This window comes from Schistocerca piceifrons, chromosome 3 (assembly GCF_021461385.2).
Source record: "Schistocerca piceifrons isolate TAMUIC-IGC-003096 chromosome 3, iqSchPice1.1, whole genome shotgun sequence".
Lineage (NCBI taxonomy): Eukaryota > Metazoa > Arthropoda > Insecta > Orthoptera > Acrididae > Schistocerca > Schistocerca piceifrons.
This window is the reverse complement of record NC_060140.1, coordinates 523,150,276-523,173,810: the sequence shown is the minus strand read 5'-3', so window position 1 is coordinate 523,173,810 and position 23,535 is coordinate 523,150,276. Positions and strand designations below refer to the sequence as shown.

The window sequence follows — 23,535 nt, the reverse complement described above, 5'->3', positions numbered from 1 at the left end:
ACAAACACTGTTCTGGCCGACCAGCTGCAGTTTGAATTTCCTCGCTTGAAAGTCGAATTGATGACATTATTTGTGCCGACCGCCATGTGACTGTGCAAATTATAGTTGATAAGGTTCAAGTTAGTGCTAGTACAGTTCATAACATTATCTGTAACATGCTGAAGTACTGCAAAACATGTTCAAGATGGATCCCAAAGGAGTTGACACAGCTACACAAGGAAGCAAGTTTGAGGAGTGTACACAGAGATAAAGGAATATTATGAAAGAGAAGGCAAGCACTTCCTCAACAAAATTTTAACTTGTGATGAAACTTGGGTTCACTGTTATGAATCAGAAGCAAAAAGACAAAGCAGGGAATAGAAGCACACCAACTCACCTGTCAAGAAAAAATTCAGAACCCAAGCATCAGCAGGAAAAGTCATGTTGATAGTGTTCTTGGCTGCTGAATTTCCAGTTTTTTGTGATTATCTCGAAGAGCAGCATACAATGAACAGCCAATACTACTTAGATTTGCTTTTAAACAAGGTGAAACCAGCCATGAGAGAGAGATATTGTGGATCTCGGAGGAGAGGTGTGATTCTCCAGCAAGACCACACGTCCTCGTATTGCTCAAGTATCCCATGAAACCATCAACAAAATGGGCTGGGAAGTACTGCCTCACCCCCCCCCCCCCCCCCTTACAGTCCTGGTTTGGCACCTTGTGACTTCCATTTGTTTGGTGCACTGAAGGAGGAGTTATGTGGGAAGAGGTTCCAGGACAACGGGGACTTGAAAAAGTTTGTGGGAAATTGGTTCAAACATCAAGATACAGAGTTTTTTGCAGCCAGAATAAAAAAGCTTGTAGCTCATTGGAATAAGTGCATAAATTGTCAAGGGGTATTATGTTGAAAAGAAGGAAAGTATTGTTTTGTGAAAATAAACGCTTTTTTCTCCAGACCAATTTGTCACTTTTATTATCGAATGACCCTCATTATTCTGTCAGAGACAGCAGAGGACCTGGAAGAGCAGTTGAACGGAATGGACAGTGTCTTGAAAAGAGGATATAAGATGAACATCAACAAAAGCAAAATGAGGATAATGGAATGTAGCTAAATTAAATAGGTAAGGTGAGACTGAGGGAATTAGATTAGGAAATGAGACGCTTAGAGTAGTAGATGAGTTTTGCTGTTTGGGAGCAAAATAACTGATGATGGTCGAAATAGAGAGGATATAAAATGTAGACTGGCAATGGCAAGGAAAGCATTTCTGAAGAAGAGAAATTTGTTAACATCAAGTATAGATATAAGTGTTAGGAAGTCATTTCTGAAAGTATTTGTATGGAGTGTAGCCATGTATGGAAGTGAAACGTGGACGATAAATAGTTTGGACAAGAAGAGAATAGAAGCTTTCGAAATGTGGTGGTACAGAAGAATGCTGACGATTAGATTGGTAGATCACGTAACTAATGAAGAGGTACTGAATGGAACTGGGAGAAATTTGTGACACAACTTGACTAGAAGAAGGGATCATTTGGTAGGATATGTTTTGAGGCATCAGGAGATCACCAAGTTAGTATTGAAGGGCACTGTGGAAGGTAAAAATTGTAGAGGGAGACCAAGAAATGAATACACTAAGTAGATTCAGAAGGATGTAGGGCGCAGTAGTTACTTGGAGATGAAGAAGCTTGCACAGGATAGAGCAGCATGGAGAGCTTCATCAAACCAGTCTCTGGACAGAAGACCACATCGACGACAACGTCAACATAGGTACTCATTGGATTATGGACTGTCAAATGAAAAACCTCAATTTAGTGTCATATGGTTTTGCAGACTTCCATGATAGACTGATGAGTTCATCTCTGTGTTAAAAAAGCCTATTGCATACACTGTTTGTTTAGATGGCCACCTCAGATAATAATACATATGATTGCAGTTGAAGGTATGTTCAGATTACGGAACTGCTCCTCTCCTATTTATCATCTGATGTGATAGATATCAACCTGTGTATTTTGAACATTGTTGATAAAATAGAGCCCAGTATATCTCGCTCTCACTCCCCCCTCCTCTCTCTCTCTCTCTCTCTCTCTCTCTCTCTCTCTCTCTCTCTCTCTCTCTCTCGATAACCTAAATATGTCCATATGGGAGGTTATACCATGTGCTTTAAAATAACTACACAACTGAAACTGGCCACTTGCGAAAAAGACAAACTAAAAGGGTCTTCTGATGCAAAGTGCAAATGCCAGTATGGCAGATTATTGCCATTAAAAAGGTTTAATTTGGCTGTGGATCTTGTTGCAACTTTTGTTCTTTATTTTTATGAAACAAAGTAAATGCAGCTTCTCTATGTTTTCAGATAGTAAATGAGGCTGCAAAGTGTCGGTATCGCAGTGGCAATCAGTTCCACTGTGGCAGTCTTACTATAAGAACACCTTGCGGAGCTGTTGGACATGGTGGACTTTATCATTCCCAAAGCCCAGAGGCATTCTTCGCACATGCACCAGGACTTAAGGTAATATAATACACAACTGATACTGCATGTTGAATAATACTGCTTCTCTAATCTTCTTTTTTCACCACACTTTGTTTCAGCTTATCTACATTTCTGAGACTATTTGTTGCCATGTTCATCTAGAATTTGTAATTCATATACAGTAATTTTGCAGACAGTTGGATTTACTGCTTATAACTCCGCAACTAGTTTTTGAATCTTTGATCATAGGAGAATCAATGTTTCCGTAAACAAATGCAGGTAATTCATTGATTGATTATTCTTTATGCTGTCAGTACTTATTTTCATGTAAGAATACTATGTCACACTGCCAATGAATAGTATTTCTTTACTGAATGTAAAGGTTCACTTTTTGAGTCATCAGTCTTCTGATTGTTTTGATGTGATCCACCAAGCATTTCTCCCCTGTGTCAACTCTGTTTGTCTCAGAGTAGCACTTGCAATCTCCACCCTCAATTATATGCTGGAGGTATTGCAATCTCTGTCTTCCTTTATAGTTTTTACCCTCCACAGCTCCCTCTAGTATCATGGCAGTTAGTCCCTGATGTCTTAACAGATGTCGTATATCTTGTCCCTTCTTCTTGTCCGTTTTTTCATATACTGTATTCTTTTCCTCTCTGATTCTGTGCAGAGCCTCCTCATTCCGTACCTTATCAGTCCACCTAATTTCAATATTTATCTGTAGCACCATATCTCAAATGCTTTGATTCTGTTCTGCTCCGGTTTCCCCATAGTCCATGTTTCAGTACCATACAGTGTTGTGATCCAAATGTGCATTCTCAGAAATTTCTTCCCCAAATTAAGACCTATGTTTGATACTAGTACACTTTTCTTGGCCAGGAATGCCCTTTTTGCCAGTGCTAGTCTGCTTTTGATGTCCTCCTCACTCCGTCTGTCATGGGTTACTTTGCTGCCTAGGTAGCAGAATTCCTTAACTTCATCTTCTTCGTGATATCTATCCTTATGTTAAATTTCTCACAGTTCTCATTTCTGCTACTCTCATTACTCTTGTTTTTCTTCGATTTATTCTCGATTCATATTCTGTGCTAAATACACAGTTCATTTGATTCAGCAGATCCTGTACTCTTCATTTTCATTGAGGATTGCAATGTCATCAGCAAATCTTACCACTGATATTCTTTCACCTTGAAATTTTAATTCCAATTTTGAACCTTTGTTTAATTTTCATCACTGCTTCTTCGATGTATAGATTGAACAGTAGGGGCAAAAGACTATGTCCCTGTCTTACATCCTTTTTAATCCGAGCACATCGTTCTTGGTCTTCCAATCTTATTATTCCATCTTGGTTACTGTACAAGTTGTATATTAGCCATCTCTCCCTATAGCTTACCAAAATTTTCCTCAGAATTTTGCACATTTGACATTGTCGAAGAGTTTTTCCAGGTCGACAGATCCTCTAAATGTGTCTTGATCTTCCTTTAGTCTTGTGAAAATAAAATGTCGGGTTTTGTTGAATTGTGTGTTAGAAACTGTAAGAACTGAGTCTTACTATGATTTAGTGTTAGTTTATTTTCTGCAAGCCATGAACTTACGTCATGAACTGCACTATTTGAACCGAACCAATGTTGCACACAACATCCTTTACTACCAATCTAGTGTCATCAGTAAACAGAAATATTTTAGTTACCCATAACACTAGAACGCATATCATTTATATAAATAAGGAATAGGAGTGGCTCCCCCCCCCCCCCCCCCCCCCACTTGACAGTACCCCACTCAGACTCCACATCACAGCCATTCTCAACACTGTGAATAGTGACCTTCTGCTGTCTGTTGTAAAAGTAAGAGGTGAACCAATTGTGAGCTACTCCCTGTATTCCGTAATGGTCTAACTTCTGGAGCAATATTTTGTGATCAACACAATCAAATGCCTTAGTAAAATCAAGAAATACGCCTAGCATTCGAAAAATTTTGTTTAACCCATCCAGTACCTCACAGAAAAAAAGAGAATATAGCATTTTCAATTGTTAAACAACTTCTAAAGCCGAACTGCAGATATGATAGCAAATTATGTGATATAAAATGATCAGTTATACTTACATACACAGCCTTTTCAATAAGTCTAGCAAACACTGATGGCATAGAAATAGGTCTAAGATTGTGCGCATTATTCCTTTCTCCCTTTTTATAAAGCGGCTTTACTACTGATTCTAAAAATCCCGATAGAATGTTATCAGTCGCTTCTGCCCTATTTGATTTTAAATCTTCCAACACTCTTCTAAATTCTGATTATAATACTGGATCCCCTATCTCTCCTATATTGACTCTTGCTTCTTCTTCTATCACATGAGACAAGTTTTCCCTCTCATATAGGCCTCCAGTAAACTTTTTCCACCTGCATGCTCTCTCCTCTGCATTTAATAGTGGAATTCGTATTGCACTCTTAATATTACCACCCGTGCTTTCAATTTTACCGAAGGATGTTTTGACTTTGCTGTATGCTAGTTAGTCCTTCTGAAAGTCATTTCTTTTTTGACTTCTTCACATTTTCCATGGAGCCATTTCACCTTAGCTCCCATGCTCTTTCTAAGTGACTTGTATTCCTGAATTTCTCTGAACATTTTTGTGCTTCCTTCTTTCATCGATCAGCTGAAGTATTTCTTCCGTTACCCGTGGTTTCTTCACAGTTACCTTCTTTGTGCCTATGTTTTTCTTTCCAACTTCTGTGATGGACCTTTTTAGAGATGTCCATTCCTCCAATTGAACTGCCTACTGAGCTATTCCTTATCACAGTGTCTCAGAGAACTTCAAGTGTATCTCTTCATTCCTTAGCACTTCCATATCCCACTTCTTTGTGTATTGATTCTTCCTGACCAGTCTCTTAAACTTCAGCCTACTCCTCATCACAACTGAATTGTGATCTGAGTCTATATCTGTTCCTGGGTATGCCTTTCAATACAGTATCTGATTTCAAAATCTCTGCCTTGCCATGATGTAATCGAATTGAAATCTTCCCATGTCACCCAGCATTTTCCACATATACCTCCTCTCTTCTGATTCATGCAGTGCTATTAACTACAATGATTCCCCATCACCAGCTTTTAACAACTATTCAAAATTTAGTTTTAGTGATACGGTTTACAATTGTGGAATATTATGCACACTAAGTGTATCAAGTGTGTTGTCTTTAATGTCTTAGCTGCTTGTCGTTATGTTTTCCATATGCTGACCTGTAGAAGACCAAATTTGGTTGGATGACCTTGTATCATGTGTCTGTCAAATGCCAGTTGTAGTGTGTCTTTACTCTGCTACCCAGAAACAAACAGAAATAACAGCAAAAGTTTCACACCACGTAAATCTAATGCAACACTAAATTGCTAGACTCTGCTATAATTGTAAGGGGAAGTACTGAAGAGTGAGGAGGAGGAAAAGAAGAAAAAGAATGGTAGTAGGTTTACCCATTTGTACATGCCTTGGTATTACAATTTAAGAACAAGAAAAATAACAAAGAACATATCTCGTATATACTGGAATTTACATACTTGCAGGTCTAGTTTGACAAGGATGGGATAGGTGGTTACCTGTGGCCTTATAATGGGAACCATCTCAGCATTTTTCAGAAGTAATTCAGGGAAACACCACTTATGCTCATGGCTCTTTAGTGAGTATGTTTGTGGTGAGCACGGGTCTCCAATCTATCGGGGCTCCTACCTCCTGCTCTGTACTGTAATCTCTAATGTCTGGGTATCGTCCTTTCTCTTACTATCTTTCTCATGGTGGCAGCCTTTGATGTCGACCCAACTATTCTCTAGGTTTTACCTTCCTTTCTCTTAATATATATTCATACATCACCTAAGTAATTTTTGCTTCCTTTCTGGGTTTGACCTTTATATTCTAATTTTATCCTCTAGTGTTGACCAACTGGGGAAGAACACCTTAAATAGTGCCTACAGCATGCAGTGTTAAACATCTGCACATAGTATCTGTGTAGGCTCTTATATACTCTTCAAAGCCAACATACTAGGTCTTCCTGTGTCATCAGTGCCCCCAGGATTGATCATCATGCCAGATGGCCTATGCTGCAGCTGGATGGCACTCATGGGGAGAGCCCTTGATCAGAGTAGGTTGCATCATAATGGATGTTTTGCACCTGAAACATATTAAATTATGCCAAAACAATGGCTGTCCTGATCCAGCTGTCTCATTAGGCAAGTGTAGAAATTTCAATGGAGACAGTTATAAGCGTACTGCTGTCCCTACCCCAGCTGCCACAAGGGATGAGGGACAAGCCAGATGCTTGGGAATGAATCATTGTATCCAGTTCTTAGCATGTACTCGAACTGATGAAGATACTTTTACAACAAAGCAGTTTTTTGTGGAACATACTGAAGATAAATTTGAAGAAGTTGAATAATTGGGATGAAAAAATGAAATGAAATGTCATGCGACGAGGGCCTCCCATCGGGTAGACCAGTCGCCTGGTGCAAGTCTTTTTAGTTGACTCCACTTCGGCTACTTGCGTATCGATGAAGATGATATGATGGTGAGGACACAACAACACCCAGTCCCAGAGTGGAGCAAATCTCCGACCCAGCCGTGAATCGAACACGGGCCTCCTGCATGGCATTCTGCCTCACTGACCACTCAGATATGGAGGCGGACATTGGGATAAATGTGCACTGGATCACTATTGATTAAAGTGCCCTCTAGTGCACAGTCTACAGCTCTTCAGCCATATGATCGTATGGGTGAGATACCAGTGACCATTGACCCACACAAAACTTTGAATATGGTCCAAGGATTCATCTTTCACAAAGACCTTACGTTCCAGACAGACGGGAGCTATATTCAGTTAGTCATAATGTGTAGGTGTGATGAGAAACCTTAGGTCCCACCACCCATGAGGTACTTCTGAAACACACTTTTGGCATGTGTCATCCTGCTGCACAGCAGACTCACAGTGCGGTAAATGCGGGTGTTCGCTCCACGAAGGTAGTTCGCAAGAACAATAACTTTCGTGCATCAGTGGCGCAGAACACCATCCTCCACATTCACTGGTTTCCCAGTCTTCAAGAAAGAAAATGAAATACAGGAATATAAATCTATTGACTGCCTCTTCCTCTTGGGACTCCTCTCCCCAGAAACCCCCATAAAGAGGCCTGACAGCAGTCAATGGCTGAAGGAACTGCAGCCTGTGGACTCAAGGGCTTGCACTCTTCAACTGCCCCCACACCCATCACGGATAGGCCATTGCAAGAATTCAAGCCATCAAAGGCTGCGAAGGAGTGGGAGGAGAAAGGGACAAGGCTACTCCGGGGACCGCAGAGCCACCATATTCCCCCACACTGTCAGATTCTGAACCAATGCTCATTTATGTAATTCCATTCCCATTGGTGGCAGACAGAGGTCCTGGGCTTAACCAGCCCTTCTGGCCCCTTCGCGTCTAACCTGGACACCCATAATGTGATCATTAAGAGGAACCTGCCAGAACTACAACACCTTATTTCCTCCTCTTGTGCAATGTGTGTTGCTCTACAAGGAACGTTGGTTCCTGATCACTTCAGTGACACCCATTGTACCTTTTCAGCTGTCAGTCTAACGATCTCTTCCCACATTCTCATGGCTTCGCTACATGACAATCTTTGCGAAGTGACCACTTTCTGATGATCCTATCACTTCTTTGCTGCCACGAGACCGATTACCACGTTAGGTGCTTTGAAGAGCCAACTGGCATTTGTATGGCTCTGCTATTACCTTCATCCCCCACTTCGTCAGAGTGCAACAGCGAGGCTGTGTTACACTTGAATGTGATCACCCACACTGCTGGAATTGCTATTCCCTTTTCTATAGGTCCCCTCTTATTGCCAGTCAGTGCCGTGGTGGACCAAAGACATTGCAACAACTGTTCAGGATCATTGAAGAGCCTTGCAACGTTTCAGATGGCATCTTTCCCAGACCTACCTTATCACTTTAAGCATCTTTGTGCTAAGGCTCGCTACATTTTTGAACACAGTGAGAAGAAATGCTGGCAGCACTAAGTCTCCTCCCTGGAAACTTATGCCTTTTCATTCCACGTGTGGGCCAAATTCTGTAGTCTGGTGGCCCAGAAAAGATTCACAACTGTAACGGGTCTCTTCCGTCAGATTGATTTCTGTCCTGACATATCAGCTATTACTGAACGCTTTGCAACAGCATCCTCTTCTTAAGCTGCTGCTTTCTGGATGGCAAATTGACAAATTTTAAGATCCCACTCTCTTTCTCCTCTTGGCATGTCGAATTATACAATGAACCATTCACTGACTGGGAGTTGCTTCATGCTCTTGGCTTATCTCATAATGTGACCCAGGGCCCTGATTCCATTCACAATCAGAGTATACATCTTATTGTTACTCAACCGCTCCATTTCCTCATGATCTTCAACCATATTTGGCTCATTGGTGTCTTGCCTATCCAATGGCGAGATAGTATCATCATTCTTCTTCTTAAGCTGGGCAAAAACCCAACATCCTTTGACAGTTACTGGCTGATTGTCCTCACTAATGCTTTTCAAACTGCTTGAGGGGATTGTTGCCTGCCAATTATGCTGGGTTCTTGAATCTCAGAGTGTGGTTTCTAGGAGGGACAATAAACAGCCAACCATCTGATTAGGTTGAAAAAGACAGTCTGACAGACGTTTTTCTAAATGCCAATGGCTCACTGCAGAATTTTGTGACCTAAATAAGTCATATGTCACTACCTGGCACCATCAAATTTTACATACCCTCCATGGATGGTGCTTTGGAAGCTCCTTATTAGTTTTTATTCATCAGTTCTTATCAGACAGTTGTTCTGGGTTCGAGTTGGTACTTCACTTAGCTCTCCATTGGTCCAAAATAACAGCATCCCACAAGGCTCCATGTGACTGTCACATTCTTCCTCATTGCTGTCAGTGAACGAGTGGCCTCTTGTCGGGCCACTGGTCAACCCCTGCATTTGATACATCTCCCACTCTGCTTCCTTGGCTGAATGTTGGCTCCAGGATGCCATCCGACGTGCCTCTGCGTGCACCCTTTCCCTTTGTTTCCATTTTTCTCCTGCAAAAAGGTGGGTCGTGCATTTTTGTCATCATACCATGGTCCATCGTCACCCAGAACTTGGGTGAGGAGTGCTTGGACATTGTTGCCCAATCCTGATTTCTGGTCTCCTCTTTGACATGGCTGCCCCACATTTGACAACTAATGACTAGCTACATGTGGAAGCTTAACACACTGTTTCCTTGCACACACCTCTTGGATGCGGATCATGCTGCTCTCCTTTGTATTTACTGGGTTTTGGTCCATTCATGCTAGGACTATGGTTGCCAGTTTTACAGTTTGGCGGCATCTACAGCTTTGAAATGTGAGACCCAGTCCATCATTGCAGAGTTCAGATGGCCACTGCCACCTTCTGGATTAGTCTCTAGACAGTCTACTTGCTGAAGTAGGGATCTTCACTCTTCAGTTCCGACAGTACCAACTCTTGCTCACCTATGCAATTGCCTTTCATCAGTTTCCTGATCATCTGTCAATCCTATTCTTTTTGCATATGAGGGGCATTGACCCGCTGACACCTGTCCTCAGGTCAGATTACCAGATGGTAGGTGCCTCGCAACCCTCTACCAGAACCTGTGCTTATCCTCCTTAGAATGTATTTCAATTACTAACAAAGAGATAGAGGGGCTGGCCAGTACTTACCTCAGCTCAGTACAGCCGATAGATACACAAAAAACAGAACCAAAAATTTACGTTCCTAGCTTTCGGAACAAATGTTCCTTCATCAGGGAGGAGAGAGGGGAAAGAAAGGGAAGAAGGGAAAGTAGATTCAGTTACTCACAACCCAGGTTATGAAGCAACAGGGAAAGGAAAACAGGGAGGGTAGCAAGGATGGAGGCATAGTTGTCAGAGGGAAGCCAAAGATGTTCTACTGTAAGTACTGTGCCAGCTTCAAACCACAGAGGATGCATACAGAAGTAAAGAGGTATATAGTATAAAGATAAACACAACTATGTAGAATGAAAAGATGCGTGAATGGCTAAAGAGGAAAGGGAAAGAGGAGAAGACTGAAGAGTAAATGGGAGTGAGGTGGTTTAACGTAGGTTCAGTCCAGGGGGATGGCGGGATGAAAGGATGTGTTGGAGTGCAAGTTCCCATCTCCGCAGTTCAGAGGGACTGGCGTTGGGTGGGAGAAGCCAAATGGCACATACAGTATAGCAGGTTCCTAGGTCCCTAGAATTATGCTGGAGGGCATGCTCTGCTACTGGTTTGACTGTGGTTATAGTTGAGATTTGGTCTGTGTGGGGTATGTGCTGGGATGGGGAGATTGAGTAAGGTGGCTAGGCTAGGTTTTTGGCTATGAGGGGGGTTTGTTGAAGGTTCTGTTGTGGTTGGTGTTTGTGAGGGATAGCGAGAGGGGGCCCCACTTCTTAGGTGTTGCACTAGCCCTGTGGATAGTTTTTTCAGGTGGTGTGTGGCATGGAACTCAAGTTTGCAGCTGGCTTCTAGGATGATGTTCCTGAGTGTGTTCTCCAAGGAAGGGTTTGAGAAGTGGAGGACTTTGAAGAGAGATAGGAGCTGTTGGGAGTGGTGGTTACATGAAGTAGTGTAGAGATTCAGGACAAGTTGGGTAAGGGCTAAGGATTGAAGGTTCTGGAAGTCCAGGAGAGACTGGTGTAAGAAGGAATTGCACCCAGAGATGGGAACTTTTAGCGTAAGTCCTTTAGGGGTAATTCCAAAGGTTAAGCAGGACCGGAGGAAAAGTACACTCTTGGAAATTGAAATAAGAACACCGTGAATTCATTGTCCCAGGAAGGGGAAACTTTATTGACACATTCCTGGGGTCAGATACATCACATGATCACACTGACAGAATCACAGGCACATAGACACAGGCAACAGAGCATGCACAATGTCGGCACTAGTACAGTGTATATCCACCTTTCGCAGCAATGCAGGCTGCTATTCTCCCATGGAGACGATCGTAGAGATGCTGGATGTAGTCCTGTGGAACGGCTTGCCATGCCATTTCCACCTGGCGCCTCAGTTGGACCAGTGTTCGTGCTGGACGTGCAGACCGCGTGAGACGACGCTTCATCCAGTCCCAAACATGCTCAATGGGGGACAGATCCGGAGATCTTGCTGGCCAGGGTAGTTGACATACACCTTCTAGAGTACGTTGGGTGGCACGGGATACATGCGGACGTGCATTGTCCTGTTGGAACAGCAAGTTCCCTTGCCGGTCTAGGAATGGTAGAACGATGGGTTCGATGACGGTTGGGATGTACTGTGCAGTATTCAGTGTCCCCTCGACGATCACCAGTGGTGTACGGCCAGTGTAGGAGATCGCTCCCCACACCATGATGCCGGGTGTTGGCCCTGTGTGCCTCGGTCGTATGCAGTCCTGATTGTGGCGCTCACCTGCACGGTGCCAAACACGCATACGACCATCATTGGCACCAAGGCAGAAGCGACTCTCATCGCTGAAGACGACACGTCTCCATTCGTCCCTCCATTCACGCCTGTCGCGACACCACTGGAGGCGGGCTGCACGATGTTGGAGCGTGAGCGGAAGACGGCCTAACGGTGTGCGGGACCGTAGCCCAGCTTCATGGAGACGGTTGCGAATGGTCCTCGCCGACACCCCAGGAGCAACAGTGTCCCTAATTTGCTGGGAAGTGGCGGTGCGGTCCCCTACGGCACTGCGTAGGATCCTATGGTCTTGGCGTGCATCCGTGCGTCGCTGCGGTCCGGTCCCAGGTTGACGGGCACGTGCACCTTCCGCCAACCACTGGCGACAACATCGATGTACTGTGGAGACCTCACGCCCCACGTGTTGAGCAATTCGGCGGTACGTCCACCCGGCCTCCCGCATGCCCACTATACGCCCTCGCTCAAAGTCCGTCAACTGCACATACGGTTCACGTCCACGCTGTCGCGGCATGCTACCAGTGTTAAAGACTGCGATGCCACGGCAAACTGGCTGACACTGACGGTGGCGGTGCATAAATGCTGCGTAGCTAGTGCCATTCGACGGCCAACACCGCGGTTCCTGGTGTGTCCGCTGTGCCGTGCGTGTGATCATTGCTTGTACAGCCCTCTCGCAGTGTCCGGAGCTAGTATGGTGGGTCTGACACACCGGTGTCAATGTGTTCTTTTTTCCATTTCCAGGGTTGTATGTGGGATTGCAGTTTAGCTACGGTGAATGCATTTGACTTTCTCAAGTCAACCCCTGAAATGAGATCATCCCTTGACAAAATTCTCCCCACACCACCCAGAGTTGCCTTTCGTCGCCCCCCTAACCTCTGTAACATCCTTGTTAAACCTTACAATATTCCCGGACTACCTTCTCTACCCAGCGGTTCCTACCCCTGTAACCGACCCCGCTGCAAAACCTGCCCCATGCATCCCCCCACAACCACCTACTCCAGCCCCGCTACTGGCAAAACATATACAATTCAAGGCAGGGCCACATGTGAAACTACACATGTCATTTATCAACTGACATGCCTGCACTGCACAGCCTTTTACATCGGTATGACAACAACTAAACTGGCTGAGCGCATGAACGGACACAGACGAACTGTCCGCCTAGGAGATGTCCAATACCCAGTAGCGGAGCATGCCCTCCAGCATAATTCTAGGGACCTAGGAACCTGCTACGCTGTATGTGCCATTTGGCTTCTCCCACCCAACACCAGTCCCTCTGAACTGCGGAGATGGGAACTTGCACTCCAACACATCCTTTCATCCCGCCATCCCCCTGGACTGAACCTACGTTAAACCACCTCACTCCCATTTACTCTTCAGTCTTCTCCTCTTTCCCTTTCCTCTTAAGCCATTCACTCATCTTTTCATCCTACATAGTTGTGTTTATACTATATACCTCTTTACTTCTGTATGCATCCTCTGTGGTTTGAAGCTGGCACAGTACTTACAGTAGAATATCTTTGGCTTCCCTCTGACAACTATGCCTCCATCCTTGCTACCCTCCCTGTTTTCCTTTCCCTGTTGCTTCATAACCTGGGTTGTGAGTAACTGAATCTACTTTCCCTTCTTCCCTTTCTTTCCCCTCTCTCCTCCCTGATGAAGGAACATTTGTTCCGAAAGCTAGGAACGTAAATTTTTGGTTCTGTTTTTTGTGTATTTATCAGCTGTACTGAGCTGAGGTAAGTACTGGCCAGCCCCTCTATCTCTTTGTTAGTATTTATTAGAAAGTATTTCCCGAGTTTTCTTGCACACCCTACATCAATTGGTATCCAGGCCATGAATTAGTACCAATCTATTTCAAAGACCTGAAGACAAAAACTGTTTGGTATGTGTTACTTTCATTTCTTCAGGAGCATCTTGGTGCTATCTTCTTTTAGACTGATGGCTCTAAAACCATGGATAGGACGCATTATGCTTCTACATCTCCCACCAGTCAAGAACACCATTCATTGCTGGAAACGTGTAGTGATTTTACAGTAGAGTTGATGGCCATTAACAGAGCCCAATGTGAGGCAGTCGAAACACTGGCAGAGAATGAGATTTAGTTGCTCCTGTCCTGGGTGGTACTTTGTAGCTGGACACTGGGTATGTTGAGGATGGTAGACGACGTGAGAGAAGACACAGTGGACCTGTTTCTGGACACGGTTGGGAGTGTAGTTAAGGTCTGTGAAGACCTCAGTGAGATCCTAGGCATATTTGGAATGGGACTGCGTGTCACCAAAGGTGAAACAGCCATGGCTGTGGTTGTTCAGAAGGAACTTCTGTCTGAAGTGGGTGGCAGAAATATAGGGTGTACCAAAAAAAGAATCATCCAATTTGGCATGTCTATATTTCTGAAACTAATAACCTTATACAATGAATTTTGTTTTTCGATGAATGGGAAATTTATAGTTTTCTTCCATACCTTTTCAGAGGTGTTCAATATGCCCCCCTTGAGATGCATGGCATATGTCAATGCGGTATTCAGATTATTCCCCCACAGCAGTGAGCATGTCTTCAGTTACAGTTTCCACAGCTGCTGTTAAGCGATGTCTCAATTCATTCATTGTTGTTGGTAACAGAGGCACATAAGCAGTCTTTTATAAACCTCCACAAGAAAATAATCTATATACAGTCAGGTCAGGTGAGCTAGGAGGCCAGTAACGTGAAGCTGAATCATTTGGTCCAGTGTGACTGATCTGTCATTCAGTAATCCTTTGATTTAAAAATTCCCGAATTCCTGTTGGTAAAACTCAGAGTTTGTTCTTTCCAATGGCATACAGTTCATGCACATATCTCAAAATAACATAATAGTTAAGATTTTTTAAATCAGATGATTCTTTTTGATACACCCTGTATCGTTGGTGGTTGGTAGGTTTGAAGTGAATGGAGGTACCGAAGTAGCCACTTCTGAGGTGGTGGCCGACATTGAGGAAGCTGGCTTGTTGGCTGAGGAGGACCAGGTGAAGCGAATGGAGAGATGATGTCGATGTTCCGGAGGAATCTGGATAGCATGTCCTCAGTCCAGATCACAGAGATGTCATCAGTGAATTTGAGCCCGGTGAGGGGTTTGGTTAGGAAGGAGTCCTCTAGATGGTCAATGAATGTGTTATTGTAGGATGGTGTCCTGCAGGTGCCCATTTGTCTGTAGGTGATTCTGTCAAAGGATAAGTAATTGGGAGTGAGGATATAGTTGGTCATGGTGAACAGCAATGAGGTAGTTGGTTTGGAGTAAGTCGAGCATTAGTTTAGGTAATGTTAAATAGCACCAAGGTCTGGACATTGTGTATTTTAGTGTAGAGGGAGGTGGCATTGACAGTGATGAGCAGAGCAGGTGATAAAAAAAAGCAGAAGCAGGATCTGTGGAGAGGCAGTGGAGGAAATGGTTGGTATCTTTTATATAGGAGGCTATGTTATAGGTAATAAGCTGGTGGGGTCATTCCAATGGCAGAAATTTGGTGGGGGGCACAATAACCAGTTGCAGTAGGTCATTCTGGCCAGCTAGGATTACAAAATTTATGCAGCATGTAGAAAGTAGGAGTGCAGGGTGTAGTGGGAGTAGAAGCTACAGGTGCACAACTAATGATGTAGCATAGGATTTAGGTGGAATGGGGTTAGGGTTGGGATTGTGGAGATGTGGAGTTTAACAATTAATTAATGTAGCATCAAAATTTTCAATTAACAGGGCATAAACCACTTACAATAAAATAAATACAATTTTCTGTTGCCCGAAAGAACTTAGGTAGAGCTAAAATATACAAGCAAAAAATATCATTTTGACAACAACAGAATAAGATCATATATGGATCAGTTCAATCTGACAATACAATTGGCCATGAGGCAGCAATGTGCGCTTCAAAATCTCTGGCACATTGCCATAACCAGAAATGCCAAAAAAAGTATCAGTAATATAGCTTCCACCTATGGCTCTGAGCACTATGGGACTTAACATCTGTGGTCATCAGTCCCCTAGCTTCCACTTATACCTTGTTCTACAATCACTACAGACACTTGAGAACTAAGACACATGCTACAAACAACTCTATCAAGCTACCCATGATTATTTATGCAAAAGTCGTAATACACAATCAACTTTCAAGACCATGGGATAAACAACTGATTCATATGTATGGTGAACAGAATCAACTTTGGTTTAACTTGCTTAATCATGCCCACAATGTGTATTGACAATTATACCTGTTCTGTATAAAATCTCTCCCTGCCACATGCCCCTCGTGCCTTATGTACCTTAATTACAAACAAGACGTTACTCAGCACTTCTGTTCAGGAAATTGTTTTACAGGTGGTTACACTCTAACTTCTCAATACGATGCACCACTTAGATCACAAAGCCATCAGGCTACAAACATCAGTTGTGAAAGTACTCAGTTAGTTCTCTTATGACCAGCAGAAGCCATTCCTTTGCTATCCCTGTAATTGCTATGGGTCCTGTCAGATTGTTGCCCACATGGCAGCCCTGTCTGTGGTAACTGTCATTTCATCTGGCAACCATCCCTTACCTACCAGGTCTTCAGACCCTCGGACTTGTCTTTACTAAAAACTTGCTGCTTCATATCACTCCAGCAACTGACTCTGCCACCATCCGTTCACACAACCATCTGCGCCATGGCAGCACTCGCAGCACTCATATGGTCTGCTGTGGTGGCCACCCTCTGCCAGTGCCAGTGCCACACACCAGTGACTGTAATCTCTGGCACAGGGGAAATGTCTGTGCCATTCAACAGGACACAGTGGTAAAGTCTTTGATGGCAGGTAAGATTATAAAATTGGGGTCTGTTTTTAGGTAATGGATTGCAGTTCTTTCTGCAGATGGAAGGGTGGTTTTCACACAGAGGGATTACGGAAATGATGGCGAGGCAAGGTTCGAGTTTAAGAAATTTTGGAAAGGTAACGGGGTGATTTGGGGAGTAGATCACAGTAGGATGGAAGAGTAAGCTGAGTCAGGCAGGATTTAGTTTTGGTTTTGATTTGTGTGTGATTGGTGGGATTAGTAATGAAAAAGTATTTCCACTGCAGGAACCAGGAGAAGGAGAGGAGGTCTTTAACAAGTCAAACATGATTGAATTTAGGAATGGTGCAAAAGATAAGACCTTTGGATAGACTTACCAACTGTCAACAGGACCTTTTCTTAGACAGCTGCTACCCATTCCACACCAAAAAGTCCCTTCCATGCAGCATACCACCAATGGTCGTCACACACGTAGCAACACGCAGCCCCTCTCTAAATGAGCCAAGAGGTTCACTGAGGCCTTCACAGACCGTAACTGTACCCCCAACCTTGTTCATTAATTGATCACCCATGGCTTGTCTCACCAATCCTGTCTTTCACCTTCCCACTGCCCAGCCACAAAGGAGCACACCTCTCATGACTCAGTACCATCCAGGACTGGAGAAATTGATTCACATTCTTGACTAGGGTTTCAACTACCTCTCATTGTGCCCTGAAATGAAACATACATAATCTTCCCACTATTCTCCCCACTCCTCCCTGTGGTATTACGCTTCCTCTTCTATACTTTTTGCCTCTCCCTTTCCTCTCCCATTGAGGGAGGTAGGGTCAGTGACAAGCACAGTGGACTCAAATTCAGGAGGATGATGGTTCACATCCCCACCCAGCCATTCTGATTTAGGCTTTCTGTGATTCCCAAGTTGCTCCAGACAAATATAGGGATGGCTACCTTGAAAAAGGGCATGACCAGTTTCCTTCCCCATCCTTCATAATCCGAGCATGTGCTGCATCTCTAATGGCCATGCTGTCAATGGGACATTAAAGTCTAATTGCCCTCCTCCCCAGCATAGCATCTTGATGCTGCACATAGCAGCCCTAGACTGTCCACTGCACACTCCCACAGGCAGCGCTAGCATCTTACCCCATCCGTACCCTGCTATCCCTCACCTTCCCTGCTCCACACCTTTTCCTTACCCCCACTACCCATCCCAACCAGATTGCTGCTTACATCGGTCACATTTGGGTGTTAGTGTCCGATGACAATGGCCATGTGTATGTGAGTTGTTCTTGTACAATTGTGTCTGTTTTTTGTAATTCCGGAGGAGGGCTCTGTCCAAAAGCTGAAATATTTCTAGCGTTATTTTGCATCGTGCCTGTGTGCAATTTGACACATCCTCTACTTGAAACGTAAGATACATATTAAACATGCGGTGGTATGAGTGCTGAAAAATTCTAACCATTATCCTCGTTGGGACATCGCATAGAGGCCTAATCCACCTCCTCAGTTAACTCCTTGGTTGATTGAAAATTGAGCCAAAAAGTTATTTCTTCACAGGCAACAGTTAGTGCAATACAACTTGTCAATATTATAATGGAATCTTGATGAGGAGAGTAAGGTAGAGGGAAAAGTAATTCTTAATTCTGAAGTTATAAAGGAAGGTTATCTCTGCTCCAAACAAAATAAAAAACCCCTGCATCAAATCTCTATATCAGAGGCCTTTTTTTCAGTTCAGATGTGTAGAGTCAATGTCACAAAGAGTAACTCAACAAGGTGAACATTTAGGAATGTAAAATGACTTAAGAAGTATAGCAGTAAAGTAGCAAATAAAGGTAACTGCTTAAACTGCTCTGTGTGCTATAGATGTTCTTAACATAAAAAAATAATTACATTTAATTGTAACACACTATCTATTTTCATCTACATCCATACTCTTCAAACCACTGTGAAGTGCATGGCAGAGGGTATGTCCCATTACACCAGTTATTAGGGTTTCTTCCTGTTCCATTGATGTATGGAGTGTGGGAAGAATGATTGTTCAAATGCCTATGCGCACGCAGTAATTATTCTAATCTTAGTGATTAATGGAAAATCTCATATAAAGATGTGAAACAAATACTAACAAAGAGATAGAGAGGCTGGCCAGTACTTACCTCAGCTCAGTACAGCCGATATACACAAAAAAACAGAACCAAAAATTTACGTTCCTAGCTTTCGGAACAAATGTTCCTTCATCAGGGAGGAGAGGGGAAAGAAAGGGAAAGTAGATTCAGTTACTCACAATCCAGGTTATGAAGCAACAGGGAAGTAGCAAGGATGGAGGCATGGTTGTCAGAGGGAAGCCAAAGATATTCTACTGTAAGTACTGTGCCAGCTTCAAACCAAAGAGGATGCATACAGAAGTAAAGAGGTATATAGTATAAAGATAAACACAACTATGTAGGATGAAAAGATGCGTGAATGGCTAAAGAGGAAAGGGAAAGAGGAGAAGACTGAAGAGTAAATGGGAGTGAGGTGGTTTAACGTAGGTTCAGTCCAGGGGGATGGCGGGATGAAAGGATGTGTTGGAGTGCAAGTTCCCATCTCCGCAGTTCAGAGGGACTGGTGTTGGGTGGGAGAAGCCAAATGGCACATACGGTGTAGCAGGTTCCTAGGTCCCTAGAATTATGCTGGAGGGCATGCTCTGCTACTGGGTACTGGACATCTCCTAGGCGGACAGTTCGTCTGTGTCCGTTCATGCGCTCAGCCAGTTTAGTTGTTGTCATACCGATGTAAAAGGCTGTGCAGTGCAGGTATGTCAGTTGATAAATGACATGTGTAGTTTCACACCTGGCCCTGCCTTGAATTGTGTATGTTTTACCAGTAGCGGGGCTAGAGTAGGTGGTTGTGGGGGGATGCATGGCGCAGGTTTTGCAGCGGGGTCGGTTACAGGGGTAGGAACCGCTGGGTAGAGAAGGTAGTCTGGGAAGTAGGGTTTAACAAGGATGTTACGGAGGTTAGGGGGGCGACGAAAGGCAACTCTGGGTGGTGTGGGGAGAATTTTGTCAAGGGATGATCTCATTTCAGGGGTTGACTTGAGAAAGTCATATCCCTGGCGGAGTAATTTGTTGATGTTTGTTCCGTTTATAGTCCACTTCTCTTTTTTTATTTATTGATTTAATTATTTAACATTCCATAGTTTTAACGTTCGTTATTCGCTGTTTTCCAGCCAAGAATCTCTTCCACACCTACTAGTATCATCCATTTCTGTCTATTTCGTATTGCTGGCGATATTTTTGTGCCATTGGCTATCTTTCTCTGCCACAGGAAAATTTTTTTGGGACATTCCTGCGCCACCTGCGATCTTTTCTGCGCCACCTGCGATCTTTTTTGCGGCACGCGCGATCTCTTTTGCGGCACGCGTGATCTTTTTTTTGCCACTCGCTGTCTCTGTTTTTGAGCAACGTGTGTTCTTTTCCCCTGATCTGGACATATTTGCTTGGTCTGGTCAACTTTTTCCGTATTTTTCGTATTTAGTGATCTTCCTTTGGTACTGAACATTACCAACACAATTTCTTTCTTTCTCGTCCTTCCCTCCGTGTTTTATTCCTTCTTATGATTACTATTTTAACTTTAGCTATTTAATTTCCCTACCCATCAGTTACCCACTGTGTACCCTAATCCTGTACCACATTATTTACATTCATTCCGGAAACATGCATTCACCGTAGCCAAACTGCAATCCCACATACTTTTCCTCCAGTCCTGATTAACCTTTGGAATTACCCCTAAAGGACTTGCCTTAAAAGTTCCCATCTCTGGGTGCAATTCCTCCTTCCACCAGCCTCTCCTGGACTTCCAGAACCTTCAATCCTTAGCCCTTACCCAACTTGTCCTGAATCTCTACACTACTTCATGTAACCACCACTCCCAACAGCTCCTATCTCTCTTCAAAGTCCTCCACTTCTCAAACCCTTCCTTGGAGAACACACTCAGGAACATCATCCTAGAAGCCAGCTGCAAACTTGAGTTCCATGCCACACACCACCTGAAAAAACTATCCACAGTGCTAGTGCAACACCTAAGAAGTGGGGTCCCTCTCCCTATCCCTCACAAACACCAACCACAACAGAACCTTCAACAACCCCCCCCCCCCCCTCATAGCCAACAAACCTAGCTTAGCCACCCTACTCAATCTCCCCATCCCAGCACATACCCCACACAGGCCAAATCTCAACTATAACCACAGTCAAATGCCACATATCACCAGTCCCAATTCAGTTCTAAACCTCTCATCCAGATCCCTCTCTCCTCCAGAGACATCTGTTCTATCAAAAGGCTTAACCTTTAGCCCTATGCCTAAAATCCAACCACACTGCCCTGGTTAAAGATCTCCTCTCATTCACCCGAAACCACAACTGGAAATATCACTTCACTACCCAAACACAGCCCCCAAATACTAGACCCAGTGTTGAACCCTGTCTAGAACAGTTCCGACCGCCTTCTCAATGGGATCCTCCTCCCCTCCACCAAAACCATCCCTTGCAGACATTTCAGGAATTCCTCACATCCAGTGTTGCCTCCCAGTCCTTCTTGAAGAACATCCCGACAACACCAAACATCACCCCAGCTGAATCCCGTGCCATTAAGGAGCTGAAAATAGACCGCTCTATTGTCATCCTCCCGGCAGATAAAGGCTCCACAACTGTCGTACTTGACCGTGTGGAGTATGTAGACTACTTCTTTGTAGACTAATCACACTCCCCCAGTATTCTACCAGTAAACCAAAGTCTATAATCTGCTTTACCCATAAGTGAGCGTATGTGATCATTCCATTTCATATCCTTACAAAGTGTTACACCTAGGTATTTGTATGAGTTGGCCAATTCCAGTAATGACTCATTGATGTTATAGTCATAGGATACCACATTTTTTCATTTTGTGAAGTGCAAAATTGTAAAATTCTGAATATTTATAGCAAGTTGCCAGTTCTTGCACCACTTCAAAACCTTATCGGATCTGACTGAATATTTATGCAAATATAACAATGTAACCATCAGTTTTTGACAAAATAATTTAATCGGATAGATTAAAATCTACTCACAAAGTGGAGACAGTAAACACACACAATATACAGTTTTAATTAGGAACTTTCAGAGCCAGTGGCTCCTTCTTCAGGCAGAGAGATTGAAAGGGAAGGAAGAGGGGTGGAACAAAAGGACTGGAGAGGTCTACAAACAAGGGTAGATTTTGGGAAAGTCTTCCAGAACCACAGGTCAGGGGGGACTTACCGCATGGGGTGAGAAGGAAAGACTGATTGTTAGGGACAATCGTCTAATGCATCGGGCGAGATCTGAAAACCTGAGAGCTTAAAGGTGGAAGATAGAGTAATTTGTAAGACAGAGATTAGCTTTAACATAATGCATGAGTTAATAAGAGTGAAAAGCTAAGTGCGTTTTACCGAACAGAGGTGGGAGAGCAGTGATGAAAAATAGACGGGTAAGACAATGAAAGATGTAGAACACTAAAACGGAGTGAAGAAAAGAGTTGTTGCTGTGAAGAAATGCTGAGATAGAAGAAATTAATGTAAATTGAGGGCAGCTGGGTGGCAAGAACCAAGGACACGTTGTAGTGCTAGTTCACGCCTGTGGAGTTCTGAGAAACTGGTGTCTGGGTTAAAAATTCAGAGGATGAGTGTGGGGAAACAGACATCGAGGTCACGATTGTCATGTTGTAGAGCATGCTGTGCAACAGGATGTTGCATGTTGCCAGTATACACCCTCTACCTATGCCCATTCATCCTAATTGATAATTTGCTGGTAATCATGCTGATGTAAAAGGCCGAACAGTATTTATAAACAGCTGGTATATGACGTGTCATTTCACATGTGGCTCTCCCTCTGATAGTATATGTTTTGCCAATTACCAGGCTTCTAAAGGTATGGTAGGAGGCTGCATAGGCAAGTTATGCAGTGGGGACGGTCACAGCAGTAGCTGTATGGGAAGGAATGTTTGATATGGAAAGGGTAGCTACTGTCAAAATGTAAGTACTGTTGTGTGTTGGTAGGTTTAATGTGGACAAGTGTGTTGCTGGCCTACATCCAGAAACAGGTACTTTCAATGTTAAACCTTTTAGAGTAACTCCAAGGGAGCAGGTTTCAAGAAACAGAATTTGGGATCTTAGTTTTGATAGTGCAAAAGCATGTTTTCAAAAAGAACAGGTGTAATCTGAGATGGGATTCATCATGGAAACAGAGGAGAGTTTGCAGAAGAAGGAGAAGGAGAGGGTGGAAAAGTTAGAAAAATGGAAGAAAAACAAGCAAAAAATTCGGAAAAACCAGTAAAAATCCTTACGAAAATCGTTAATAAGAGGTAATGTGCAGGCGATCTATATGATACAAAAAGAAAAGAAAAAAGGGAAAAAAAATAATTGGGAAGTCCTGAAAACAGACAAAATTTTAAAAACTGGGTAAACAGAGAGCAAAAGTCATAGAAGAAAATGTAAACTACTTAGCTTGGCAATTAAAGTGATGTAAGAGACGGCAATAAAAGTCGACATTAGTGGTTTGCTGAAAAACAAATCCACAAAAATGTGAAATAATTATGCGTAAACAAGATAAGTGGAGGGCGAGAAAGAAAATAGCTGTCAGATTTGCAAATGGATCAGTGAAAGGCTATCGGGAATAGTCCATGCAGTGTAAAGAACCATAAATTGTTATATGCAAATTCATAAGTAACAGTGTAATTGTTGTTAATGTCCTAACATTGAAAGCCCCTGTTTTTTATGTAATCCTACTCTACACCAGGCTCCTTTACAGTTTCAAATACAGCAATCTCTTGCCCGTGTCCTGCTAATCCGTGACTTGTATACCTCATCAGCC

General features: G+C 43.4%; 1 protein-coding gene across 2 annotated transcripts in view; it reads left to right on the top strand.

Annotated features, from left to right (window-relative positions):
• LOC124789638 (2-oxoisovalerate dehydrogenase subunit beta, mitochondrial) overlaps positions 1–23,535 on the top strand; it is an 89,145-nt gene that overhangs the window by 19,066 nt on the left and 46,544 nt on the right. For both annotated transcript variants that reach the window (XM_047257065.1, XM_047257066.1), the window contains exon 4: positions 2,332–2,487. In XM_047257065.1, coding sequence (XP_047113021.1) covers positions 2,332–2,487 — 156 coding nt within the window. The remainder of the gene's footprint in view (positions 1–2,331; positions 2,488–23,535) is intronic.